Source organism: Colossoma macropomum, unplaced genomic scaffold (assembly GCF_904425465.1).
Source record: "Colossoma macropomum unplaced genomic scaffold, Colossoma_macropomum, whole genome shotgun sequence".
Lineage (NCBI taxonomy): Eukaryota > Metazoa > Chordata > Actinopteri > Characiformes > Serrasalmidae > Colossoma > Colossoma macropomum.
Genome location: NW_023494805.1, coordinates 14,458,969 through 14,473,434, shown reverse-complemented (window position 1 = coordinate 14,473,434; position 14,466 = coordinate 14,458,969). Strand labels below are relative to the sequence as shown.

Sequence of the window (14,466 nt, the reverse complement as noted above, 5' to 3'; positions counted from 1 at the left end):
GATCAAGGTCTTTATGATATTATTTGAGAGAAGACCATGGAGGAGACTATATATATATGAGTCAAGCAGCTTGGCAAAAGCATTAAACCTATGACATATCCAGACCGGCTTCTATGCCAAGTCAAACAGTCGTGGGGCCCTGAGCAACGTTGATGGAGGATGGCTGAGCGACAGACAGCGAGGAGAGAGACTGGCATGCAAAAACAATGCACAGGTGATTTATTCCAAGCTTGTCTTGAGTAACGGTGGAATGATCCACTCAAAGCATGACTCAATTCTCTAATGATTTCATGATTCGATATGGTCATGATATTTTGAACAAAATTTCAATGAGAATGAAGAAAAATCATGACTGTGTTCATGTTGTTACATAACTTATTAATGAGTTTGCATTGAGTTTGACATTTCTAAACCAACCAAATGCTTTTTTAAGGTGGTGTTCAAAGTAGGGGTTATGACTGACACAAGAAATTGTCCAGCGGATATTGCCCAGCAAACAGTATTGCAGTAACATGGTACAAAATAATGTAATTACTTTTATTGACTTATAAGTAATGCAAGTAAATTCTTATTATGTCTTAAACGAAGCAATGTTAATTACATGCAATGTACTTGAAACACACATTTCCTCTATATATATTATCCATGCATGTCCTTTTATCTAACTGCCTGGAACAGTTGACTGTGTGACTCTGATTATGAATATGACTAGCACAGTTAAAGCATGGGAAACACCAGTAATGTAGCAAACAATCTGTCGAAGCATCTAATCAAACTATTATGTAACTAATGGATAAGATTGCTGGGCTAAAGAAGAGAGACTCACAACCTCACCTAAACAGGCCAGACATGATTTCCATTGAGGAACAGCTCTGTAAGCTTTAGATTTCATTCTTAAAGGTTTTATTTTGAGGCCGCTGTTTTTGAGCAGTTTCTACTGAGTGGTTTATAGGTTCTTTAAACAGCTTTTGCCATTTATAATTTTAATCAGTATAACTGGCCGTGTCTTGTTCAAAGTCAGGAACAGTGCCAGACCTTTTGTAAATAACTCTTTACTATGATTGGCTAAGGCTGTTTTCAGGAGGTTTCAGGAGGTTTTTGTGACATTTTTTTTTATTTGGTTTGACTGGTTTCACATTGTAACAGCTAAAGTGAACCGAACTAAAAATTCTTGCTTGTTTATTCAGTGTGTTTAACTTCCTGCCCATCACACCCATATATACTCTTCTCTCTCTTCGCTTCACAAAACACAGGTGGCTTCATCACCATTCAGATGCAGATGTTTGGTGGAATAGGCTCTGCTGTCTGAACGCAGCCTAAGTCTTTCTAAATAAATTACTGAAAAGGCTATTGAATCTTGGTACAGATTTGTATGAGTTTTAAGTTTTAGAGAGCAACTTAGAAGTAATGTTATAAAGTAAAGTAATCCCATTGGTCATTTGTAGTGGATTACTTTGTTTGAGTAACTACCCAAACACTGCCAACAGACAACAAACTTGTTGTTAGTGTCATGGATGTTAGCTAGCATGGCTGAAAAGTCCACAAACAGGACTTGCATGTTGTATGAGACTGAACATGCTGGTGTGGGTTAAGATGATTGTGGCCCTTGGTGTTCAATTGCAATTGCATTAGACAGCACACACAACTACAACTACACACAATAAAGCTTGTCCACAATGCATGCTATGTTTTTGCACTGCAGTGTTTTATGTTGTGATATACTGTTGCATGCCCAGTCCAGAGGAAAAAAGAGAGTCTGCCACAGTTGAGTGTGAGCAGTGTGGATTGAAATGGTCTACTCAGGGAAGGTGAATGCCAATTCGACATGACATCACTGCAGTGAGAGTGAGGCTGTTTTTGATTCCAGTGGCCCCAGGTGGACACAAGACTCCTGAATGGTGACCAACACACACATATGTAGCTACCACAGCTTCGATGCTTCCGGCGCTCTCGTCAAAACGGCCGCTCCGAACAGCAGCGCATAACAAATTTTCTCTCTGACCAAAAGAAAACAGGATCTGACAAAATCATGGATATGTTACAGTTTTGAAAGTAAGCAGTGCTGATCTAAGATCTGTTAAGGCTATAAATGACTCCCTCAAGGGTAATGGCCATGTATGCGTGCACACATGCTCACTTGCGGAAGAAAAAACCCAAACGCGCATTGATGTGGCTAGTCACACGCACTGAATTAATCATCATAATGATAATGATAATACTTGTCATCAATGTGACTCAGATTGCAAATTACAGATTACATGTAATTGTGGAAATTTCATAAACATTGTCAAAATATTGATGTATTTGATATGTACAAGTGCTGTGAAATGCAGCCAATTTGTAATACATGAAATATGTTCACGTTATGAGGTTCTGCTCAGGGAGAGTCAGAGGAAGCTCACAACGGAACCTCTAACCAATAGAAGGTCAGCAAGAGGCTAAATGAGAAGGATCCAAGGCTTTCTGGACCACAATTTGAGCAGAAGAAAAAATAGAGGGTAGGAGAAGAAGAGGAAAGATAACAATAAATGAAATAATAACAATATTAATGATAATCATAATCAGAATTAGAAGAAAGAGACAAAAAAGAGGCGGAGGAGGAGAAGAAGAATGAGATGAAGAAGAATGTGAAAGAAAATAAGAAGAAAAAAGAAGAGGAGAAGAAAGAGGAGGAGGAGGAGAAGAAGAAGAAGGTGGCAGAGAAGAAGAAGAAGATGGAGTTGAAGAAAGTAGAATAGAAGAAGAAGAAGAAGTAGAACAAGAAAAACAAGAAGAAGGAGGAGGAGGAAGAGAAGAAGAATGAGATGAAGAAGAAGGCGGAAGAGAAGAAGAAGATGCAGGAGAAGAAAGCGGAATAGAAAAAGAAGAAGAATGTGGGGGAAAATAAGAAGAAGAAAAAGAAGAAAGAGGAGAAGAATGAGATGACGAAGAAGAAGGTGAAGGAGGAGAAGAAGAAGATGGAGGAGAAAAAAGTAGAATAGAAGAAGAATGTGGAAGAAAATAAGAAGAAAAAGAAGAGAAGAAGAAGGAGAAGAAGTAGAAGAAGATAAAGAAGGAGGAGGAGGAGAAGAAGAAGAATAAGGAGAAGAAGAAGATGGAGGAGAAGAAAGTGAAATAGAAGAAGAATGTGGAAGAAAATAAGAAGAAAAAGAAGAAGAAGAGAAGGAGGAGGAGGAGGAGGAGAAGAATGAGATGATGAAGAAGAAGGAGAAGGAGGAGAAGAAGAAGATGGGAGAGAAGAAAGTGGAATAGAAGAAGAAGAATGTGGAAGAAAATAAGAAGAAGAAGAAGAAGAGAAGAAGAAGGAGAAGAAGAAGATAAAGAAGGAGGAGGAGGAGAAGGAGAATAATAAGATGAAGAAGAAGGTGGAAGAGAAGACGAAGATGGAGGAGAAGAAAGTGAAATTGAAGAAGAATGTGGAAGAAATTAAGAAGAAGAAGCAGATGGAAGAGAAGAATGTGGAATAGAAGAAGAATGTGGAAGAAAATAATAAGAGAAAGAAGAAATGCAAGAAGAAGAAGAACAGGGTGGAAGAAAAGAAGAAATAGGACAATGAAAGGACAAAGAGGCAGCAGAAGACAGGGGAGATCAGTTTTTGGAAGCTGCACTAATAAATTACTTTTCTGTAGCCCTTCTGTTCACACAGTGACAATGACAGAGTTTCTGCCTCTGAGTCTGTTATGAAAACATACATACACACATACATACATACATGCTCCAGCTTTATAACATACACTTAACACAGAAAACACTTCTCTGTATCTAAAACAACATCTGCTCACACACAAACACTGTATTATTAATTATTGGAGGGTGCGACATATATAGTGTTACCATATGCAGAGCCTAGTAAATCTATCATTACTATTCATTCACGTTATGAAACGAACACAGCGCATGTGAGTACATACCGAGTGGGTTTGGTGGAACACTTTCACCCTGAAATCTCAAGTGTGGGATTGTTTTTGGGTCTGTATAAAGAACACACACAGGGTGGTCTGACATAGCATGTGTTGTTAGCATGCCTCATTGAGCTGGCCAATGACTAATTGGCATCATATGACCTTGAATTGCATGACCACTCAACCACAATCTTGGATACCATTCGCTAAAATATTAGTATGTTACTTTACGATTACCGCTGATTAGGGTTTCAGCACTTACTGTAAGTGTTGCATTCAACTTCTAATTCAATTTCTTGGTTTACTGATTGTAAATGCAAGAAATATGTTTTTATTGGAAGATCTGAACTTGGTATAAACACTTTGTCCAAGAGTGGGCTTTGTAAGTTTGGCAAGGACTTGAGGCAAAACCAAAATATACACTTCCAACAAGCAACCACAATGTAGGCCTACTTTTTTCTGTGCTGCACACTACTGGCCTGTCAGGCTTAGTCATTTTCTTAATCTCTCATTTCTCTATTGTTATGCCATCTCATATGTCCATTTGGTTTTTAAACAGAGTTTTTTGTCGCTTTCGGATTTTTACAAACTCTCTGAAACAGAAGAAAGAAGACCTTTCAGTTTACTTGCAAGATAATCATTTTGGCTGACAAGAAGCCTAATGCATGATACCACAAAGGCATAAAAATGTCTAACTGTAAATAAATGGTCTGAGAAATTTACTATGAAGGCAGCAGCAAAATTCTTTGTTGCTTTGAAGAAAAGACAGTAGAGAGTGAAGGGAACCGTTGCTTTTAGGTTTTTGTTTACTGATAATAACGCTATTCTCAGTGGGATTTGCATTACTTTCTAGTCAATGTTTGTTTCTGCGATTATAAAGGAGTGTGTATATAATTAGATGCCTACAAAATAAGCCAGGCCAGTTAGCAGGGGAGAAGGAGGGAGGGCAGGTTGTATAGAAGACTGAGCACAGTGTATAATAACTTCAGTGTGTTTTATGTCCATGTGTATGTGTGCATGTGCATGAGACTGTTAGTGCTGGGTGATATTTCATTTATACCAGTATACTGCTGCCACACAACAATACAGATTTTTAGTTTTGGCAATTTATAGATATTATAGATATAATCGATAGATAATAAAAATTGCAGTGCATGTCATCTGCTTGGTGCTTCAGACTCTTTTCAAGGAACAGTTTCAAATGCATAAAACTAAATAAATAGTAAGTTATCTTTCTGGAAATGTGTTTTGTGTCTGGTTAATGTTTAAGATCCCCTTTGTTGTAAGTCAAGGGCAAAAAAAGAAAAATATTTGCAAATCAAACAAAGAAGCTGTGTTCTCAGACCAATGGACTGACCACCCCAGATTCCAGACCTCAACATAATCATGTTTGGAATTACGTGGAAGGTGAGAAGCAATTAATGCAACCAACTTTTAGGACTGAACTTTGAAGTTGTGGAAAAATACCCCCTGCAGATTTCTGTGAAAACAGAAAGCAAGTCTCCTGAAAAGAATAGAAGCTGTTGTTAAAGGTTGGACACACTAAATACTGAAAATATCAATATTATATTAAGTTGTTGAGGCTTCTTTGATTTTTTCTGCAGTTTCTGATGCTGAAAAATGAATAACTTATACTTAATGGCTGTTTTGATTGGAAATTAAATAAATGAAGGGTGGTCTCTGATACAGTACTGTATGTCAGGTTTGTAAGATGTTCCCTTAGCATAGAGGAAGCATGGATTCACTAACTTTATTATCATTAACTTAAACATCCACAAATCTAGTGCTACTCTGCTATATTTAGAAAATACTATAATACTGAATTTTATCAGTACCACTTAGCACTAGTGACTGTGTGTGTGGTGTGAGGGTGTCAGAATGTTGATTCTGATAATCTGTACTGGTACGTTTGACAGATTCTGACACACATGTGCATGTCTGTATAATTCACTGGCGTTGCAGACCCTTCAGAATGCGTGTGTATATGCGTGTGTATGTATGTTATTCAGCTTCGGGGCTGAGGTGTTGCAGGAATATTTACAGTGCTCCCTCAGTAGCACACAAGGGCCTTGTGTGGTTCTCTTAATAGAGCTTTGATCTGCAACCAAGGCCAGGCTAACTGATCCCCATTCCCATGCGATGACTGCCTGCTTTACCCACATTCCAAACTCCCAACCCCCCCAAGGCCTGTCAGTTCACACAAACACCCCCCTGCACTCAGAAACCCGACCGCAGCTCCTCGTAAAGGCCTGAACCTCAAACAACTCTTAACACAAAATCACAGGGGTCAATTTTACTGCCATTTCAACTTGAGGTTTTTACTCAACCGAGCGGCTCTCACTCACACACTGATGCTTAATGAAAAGTGCTCTGTATAATCAAACCGCAAGGCAGAAATGCTCCTTCATTTTTGAGCGAGGGGTGGTGGGTGTGTGCAATTTGGGCCAAGCAGAACCAGTTTGTAAAGCAGCCATATAAAGAATAACAGATCAGGGCAACGTGCAGTCCAATTCCTACAGAGTGCAGCACTATGATTATCCTTGCACAGGCCATACAGCAAAATCAGAAATGTACAACTTGAGGTACAGGTCTGCGGCAGGGGCATCCCTACCAGACGATCCCACTTGGAAGCCAGGCTCCTCCAGATTTCTGAACAGAAGAGATGTCTTCTGATGCCAGTGACAATGTTGCAAATTTTAAGGTCATCATTTAAAGCCCCAGGGAACCTAAATATGTGTTTTCTTTCTTCTGTAGGTTAATCTTTCTCTTGAGGGTGAACAATACACATACAAAGTATGTCCTATGAATAACTTTCCAATGACCAATGGCTGATGCAATCTGGGGTGTCCTAATCTTGGGTAGTGTGTACCTAAGCAGTGTCCTCACCTTATACAAAGTTGACGTGCATTGCACCCGCCTGCACATCATTAACAAATCTGTGTTCCCAACAGTCTCCATCTCTGTTTGAGTTTTAGAAACTTACTATGAGAAAGCTGACGACAAACAAAAGCTAACCTAGCAAGCATGTCTGAGCTATCAAGAACGTCCATTCATCCATTTGTTTAATCAAGCGGCAAAAGCAGCATTCCCAGAACGCACATTCAGCAGTAAAGTCAATAAGAACCTCACCTTCTTTAAGATGTCGTCATACAAATACAAATAGTTTTCAGTTCTGCTTCAGTGCATAGTAGACTTGGAGCTGTGGACTGAGGGCTGTTAATCACACATGCTCATCAGAATATTAGGACCATGACAGTTTTCAGATGGGTCTAATAAGCTATTTTAAAGACAGGTTTTATTATATTTTGTTTTTATTCAAACTTTGCTGGATGTTTATTATAACAAAGTTTTAGTATCATGCAGACATTTTTATAATTTACACTGTGTTCCCTGGACAGTGTTCTTACTGGTCAAACTGGGCCAACTCTAAAATCCTATTCCTGACAGAAAACACAATGCCCAATTAAACATCCAGATGAATGCACCCAACAGCTTGGGCATCACCATGGTAATGTTTACACGGCTGCATCATTTTCTCCAATGCCAACATTTAACTGTGCTTGACTACTTCTCCAGATTATAGGAACTTTTGGGAACTTTTGGGAAAGTTGCATTAACTCCTGTAGGCTACACACCTAGCTGGCAAACATAGTAGTTGGTTGGGATAAAGAAAAAATAAATAAATAAAAGACTGCAAAACTGTAACCATTTGTACTAGACACCTAACATGCTATAAAAGGTAGGTCTGTGGTTGATTGGCCCATACTTGTAGTGATGTGCCGTCAGTTATTACAGGATTCAAAAACATTTTTCCCTTTGGTTGTGGCATGACTCACTATAGCAATATTTCTGGAACATAATACTTCCTGACTCCCCCAAAATGAAATCAGTGGTCTGCAGTTAGGGCGTGAAATGCATTAATCTGAAGGTGTCAATTCAACAGCATTGCTTTTGAATGTTATAATCGAATATAATTGATTATGATAATACTGACAAAGTATATGCTCATTTTTTGACCAAGATTACATTTTTGAGGCTCTTTCGAACGTAACACCCCTCACCCCAGGATACTCCAAAGTCTCATTTGTGCATTAGATGCATTCTAAAATTTGTATGTATTGAAACAGTGCCTCTAACAAAATGTAACAGTTTATAATATATAACAATATAACATTAACATCTGTAGGTTCTTTAAACTGGTACTACAAAAAACATTCTGTTAAAGTTTTTTAGGGAATCAAAAATGGTTCTTTTATCCATCCAAAGAACCTATTTTGCCCCCCATTTAACCTCAGTGTGGATAAAGGTGATACACTGGCCAATTCTTTGTAGCTCAATCTACTCAAGTGATCTTGTCATGGTGGCAGGACTACACAAGTCTCAAGGCAACAAGGCAACACAGACTTGACCTCTTAATGCAAAGCTGGGTGGATTCTTTTTAAGCTGCATACCACAAAGCATGGATTCCACGAGTACATTGCACAGATATTCCCCAGCCAATAAATGTGACAACGTTTAGAAAGCAGCCTCACATGCCACAGCAATCTCTATAATTGGCTTCCTGATTGTGTGCACAACCCCCTCCTTCTCTTAAATGAATTTCTTGAATCAGCGCAGTACGGAGTGGGTTGTGATTTGTTGGATGTGCTTTATGCGCTGTCGATAATCAAGTCTGCTCGTTTTACCAGCCATGTCATCTGCTGAAATACAGACGTCGGCTGGAGCCCCTTTGCCTGGGAAACACAAGCAACAGAGGGGCTTTCTTGACCCACAAGGAGTCTTTAACAGTCGCATAAAATGTATTTTGAGCACTTCTATTACAGCCCTAGGGAGAAGTGTTCATGCAGAGATTTACTTGCGCCATTACAGGAGCGTCCACATCCATTTTGCGGATGTTAAACCACGCGGTGAGAGAGGACGCACTTCCATCATGGAGGATCTTAATGGGAACCAGTTGAGCACTTTTAGAACTGAAGGATTACACCTGACTCCTTTAAGTGCATACTACAAATAGTCAATGGATGTTTTCATTATGGTGTAATTTTTTGAAGGACTTCAGGGACGTGGTGCAGTTGAGTGTGAATTAATTTCCCAAGTGGCTATTTTTGCACAGTCGAAAGCATTCCTTTCTTATGGACTGAGCACGCAATGTTACTTTCAGTTGGATGACTGCGCATTTAATTTTCCAATAATTCAAGAGCAAGTTTCAACAGGTGGGGACAGCATCTGTACGCCCAAGTAAAATCTTATCCTCTGTCAGTTGTTAGTGTATTTGCTAATAAAGCAATGACCATAGGAGCCACAGTAATTGCAATAAAGCAGAGTATATCATTAACAGTATATGGCTGTTAAACAGCATAATGATCAAAGATTATTTCATTAACAGCACATCTGACTGACAGAAAAATTCAGACAAGTTCCACCTTCTTTAGTTGTTTTAGTATGGGCTAGTTCAGGCTACCTGGTAGCGTTCACCGAACCTGTGCTAACACACAATAAGCTGCACTCATGTCACATTACTCATCATAATAGTTTTATACTTATTATTAGCATTAAAGATATGTCACATTAAGAATACGCCAGTAAGTGGTAATTCAATATGCAAACATGCTGAATTATCAATCTCACTGTTACAAGAGATATAATACTGTGACAGTTGCCACTTGCTCTGTGCTGCAGAACAGGGTTTTAGGTGCGCGGTATGCAAAGTTGTGCCACGCGCTCCATCGCCTGGTTAAAAGAGACATTTGTTATTGCTATCGTTGCTGTTGTTGTTGTTTGCTGGGTTATGGTGTGTATGTGTTTGCTGTGTGGTATTGTGTGGGGCTGTGGATTTAGTTAGTGTGGGTTAAGTGTCTATCATGGAGTGAAGTTACACGGCCAGAAGTGACCTTCTTTGTTATCCCGGCTGTGTTTCAGTGGCCTTTTCTGCCTTGTCCAATAAAAAGAGCTTTTCCTAAGCAGAAATTATGGCCTTCTCAGATTCTTCTAACACATGACACCACAATATATACTGTTTGGTCAAATTTACCAACTGTACCTCCCTGAATCTATGCCTGTGAGGCTGGAGATCCAACAAATTTGAAATAGACTGATTTAAAGCAAACAAAAACAGGATTAGGAAAAACACATTTACATTTATCAGACCACTAATAAGAAGGAGGCTTTATGGACGCTAATCCTTCAGATGAGCTAATCCTAAAGCTAACGCTTCAGGTAGTCAGCACAAACTTAGAAATCGAGGTATCAGTGCTGAGGAGGTCTTTCACATGAGGCCTTTTAGTACATTTTAATAAAACAATACAAAGAATATCATTATGTATATATACATAATGTATATCACTATTTATCTTTATGTACATTTTAATGACAAAAGTGAGTATTGCATTGGTACAGTGATCTTTTTTTCTGTAACACATTTTTTTGTTAGATATCATATTAAAATGCTCTTCTTCAAAGCTAGATAAAGTTTAGCTTACCTTAGAGCCAGTATAAGCCTGTCTGTTAATAGTCCGACTTAGAGCTGTGAGTTTGGACTAGCGTATATTTTATTCCAAAACTTCTCAGCTTCAGGAATGAAATCAAAATGTGTGTCAGGTATCATACTTTCCTCATCACGTTCCATCATGTCTTAGTTTAAAAATGCAGACTTTACTGCCCCACCATTCTCACTTCAGGTTTGTTTAGAGGAGTCAAAGCTTTTTCCTTCACTTGAAAGAAGAGGCTGTGGATTGGCTGAGAGACAAGTAAATTGTTTTTAATAACTCTTATAGAGTATTCAGTTGGTGTACTTTCATATGTGTGCATACTGAGTCTTTTACAGTGAATTCAAACATTGCACAGCCAGTTCTATTTTACAACCATAGCTTTTAATTTCATAAAATATAGTTAACATCTCTTTCTTATGGATGTAGCTACTGTCTTTGCTTTCAGTGCTAAGCCCTTGGAATTATCTCATGTGGCCTAACAAAATTAAAAACAAAAGGCAAATGCAATATATCACCAGACATGGTTGCTCTGCCAAGACGAAACAGAAGTGGTGAAAAGTTGACAGGAAGTGTGAAAGAGGACATGAGATGAGTGTGAACATGGGAATTGACTTACTTGGAGCTAAGACAGCGTCTGAGGGAATATGAAGCTCCTCCTCCGCAGGTGCGTGAACACTCACTCCATGTGCCCCAGGCATCCCACAGCGTCTCCCTGTCCTCCTCTGAGCGTGCGGTCCGAGAGCTCTATGGATCGAGGCAGCAGGGGTGGGAGCATGTTTGTGTTTGTGATGGAGAGGGAGAGAGAGATGAGAGAGAGAGTATATATATCAATGATCCTGCAAAGTGTATGCGGTGAGTGTGCATTACTTCAGTCACCAAAGAATGTGTATGTATTGATTTCTTTGTTGTCTTCCACACATATTCTTACAATTTTTTTTGTCCTTTTTTAATTTTTTCCACAGTAATAGAGAATACACTGAGTTTCACCATACAGTTACTCATTATACTATAGTACTAGAACTTTTGCTGCAGTTTTCTGAAGCTGGTCATTTCGCTTTTACCTGCGTCTTGAAACTGAAACAACTGCTGCTACACTTAGTAACAAACACCCAGAACTACACAATACAATGCAAACTCCCTACCATATGTGTGATACGTGTTTGCTTACTATGTGTATATATATATATGTATATATATATACACACATCGTTGACATAGTTTTCACTCTCTGCTGTGCACAAATGTACTATACATTATGATAACACAGCTAGCAGCAAACTGAAACCAAACTACAAATGTAAACATTAAATGGCAACCAAAATTCTTCTTACTGGCTTGTACTGAAGAGTGGTGTACACGAGTAAAAGCGTAGATACCATTCATAAGATATTAGTTGAGCAGAAGTTCTCTATTTATACTTAATATTTAACAGTTCATATTTAATACATAAATAGTGTTGTTTCAAAATTGTGGTATTTCATCTTGAGAAAGGCTCACTTATCATCAAATGACCTGCAGCTTGGAGGTAAGAATAACTTGTTACAAATGTAATATAAATTGACAGTGATATAGTATAGCACCGCATTTTAGATGTGTTAGTTAATATACTACTTTGCATACACTCAGGCCTGCTTAGCCCTAAACTTGAGCAGGCTGACATGTGCCAACCAACCCCACCCACATCTGGACACATTCTCTATATACTTCATGTTAGCTAGCTAGCTTACTCACGGAGACATGTAATACACTGTCAGAAATAAAGGTTCTGTGCAGGTACATTTTTTTGTTCATCAAGGTACAAGCGATGTAAATGTGCCCTCAAAGGTATAACAATGGTTTTAAGGTTTAGCTGTGTACCTTAAACCTCTGGGGTGCACGAACCTGCCCCTGCGTTAATTTCAATATTTCACGTCATCTGCCTCGAAGCGTTTGTAATTGGTGGGTTTGTGTATCTGTCTACATTTTATGTAAAGCTGACCAATGGACACCCATCACGTCAGAAACCCTTAGTTCTTCATTCAGTCCATCCATCCATCCATCCATCCATCTGTATTAGATAGGTCTACAGGCAATAGTAAATAATCAGTTCAAATCTTGCTGCCTTTGCTTTAGCCTGGCTGGGGCATGCTCCAAAATATCACATTAACGCCAAACTTCTTTTTTTCTGATTTTGTGCTTTGAGCGCTGCCTGGGGCCACAAAACCACATCCCTCTCCTGTATTTGGGCTCAGCAACCCCCTACATTCACCCTGTCAGCACTTTCAGCTCACTCCTTCATTGGCCACAGAAATTCAAGGTGAGGACAGCTGAGATACCAGGAGGGCCAAGGTGATCCACAATAGCTTCCTTCACTGTGCTGTCTAACTCTGCCAGATCCAACCTGGCACTGAAAGGGGCATGGGTATCTGAGGCATCAATCAGAGGTCAAGCGCTTCAACTCACTTCACAATTCTGCTGCCCTAAATTGGCAGACTTAATCTTACCTGATTACAGGCACTCAGCAAGCCAATCTTCTGAAACCAAGCCCTTCATTTCTTCCTTTTGGCCCATTGTTGCTTGGAGCAGCCTTCATACCATTTCATGACATTTCATTAAACTTTATCAGAAGAGCATGTTTGGATGGAGTAAGTAGGACTGCAGTAATGCAGGAATGTTCAAGGAGAGCTTATCTAGGCTCACCGGTGTTACTTGTCCTTGAGAACTGATTGCGAATCAGATTTTTTACCGTGATTGTTCTAAACCAAGGTGATAATTGGCATCTGAAGAAAACTAAACTTAGATCAACACCACAGGGCATGATCAGATGGAATGATGGCAAAAAAGCGTTAACATGGTGGGAGGAGAGATTCCAAGCCAGTGAAAACAGTCGAGTGTCTGTCTAAGAGTGAATGGAAGAATATAAGGTCTGGTAGGAAATGGTCGAAACGCTCATGTTTCCTCCAGCATATTTCTGTCAGATGTCAGAGTCATCCCCTTTCACTGTGAAATGTTACGCCTTTCTTAACAAGCTCCAGCCTATTTCCCCCGCTATAATTGTGCAGCAGAGCATTTTGCTGCGAGGAGATATGAGATAGGAATCTGGTTCCAAGATCAATATTATGAGAACTTGAATTCAGCACTTGCAAGGACAGTGTGCATCTCAGGCATGCCGTGACAACCAATGGAGTGGCAGCCTCAAATCTGGGACAAAGCCAAAGACTACAGATCAAAATCTAATGCTGTTTTCACATGGGACTTATCACTCATAGAATATCTCGCCTCATTTTTTGGTCAGGTGTCCAGCTGGACAGAAAAATAAGAGTCGAGCCATCAGGCTAACAGGTGTAACTTATTCCTATTTATTAAAAAAATATAAATAAATAACAAAAGATGCATTTAACAGTATGTACACTGAGCATTGCTGGCTGCTTTACTAGATCTAAGACTGCTAAAAAAAAATCTATGTTCTTAAATGATTCTTGGCTTAGGAAAATGGCTCTAAGACAGATCTTTAAATGGTATAAGAATCTTTACATTATGTGGAGAGGATAGAGAGGCTATTCACATTAGCATCTCATTTACATAAATGGCAATTGAAAGGTTCTTCAGGAACGTAGTTGTTCTGTGTGATCACGTCAAAGACCCCTGCATGGCACCTTTATTTAAAAAATTTTTTTCAAACAAACTGTTTAATGTAATATGTAAACATAGCAAATGTCCCAAAACCAAAAAAAGATAATTCATTCTCTAATCCATACAGTCTAGATATGGAATTTGAGCTGCAAAAGCTGCTTATTTTGAATTTCCAATAGTTTTTGTTATGTCATGAGAACCAGCACATTTGCATATGTCCACCAGTTCTGCCTACAGCTGTTTACCCTGCCCATTGACTTTGGATTTATAAGGAGCGTTTCAGCCTGGACTGCTTATTGAAAGTAGCACAATACAGGGCAGCCAACCAGAACAGAGGCTATTTACATTGTTCACTGTCAAAACTAAACCTTGTATCTCCAAAAAAGTGACTTTGTAGGAAAAGCAAGAAACCTTCTTAGCTTTCCAAGTAGGTTTATGTAATAATGTTTTATTCTAAGTCATTT

General features: G+C 39.0%; 1 protein-coding gene across 1 annotated transcript in view; it reads right to left on the bottom strand.

Annotated features, from left to right (window-relative positions):
- Nucleotides 1-14,466, bottom strand: part of LOC118825786 (ADAMTS-like protein 1) — a 174,800-nt gene that overhangs the window by 49,312 nt on the left and 111,022 nt on the right. The window contains 1 exon segment of the mRNA XM_036596606.1: nt 11,007-11,134. Within this exon segment, the coding sequence (XP_036452499.1) occupies nt 11,007-11,134 (128 nt within the window).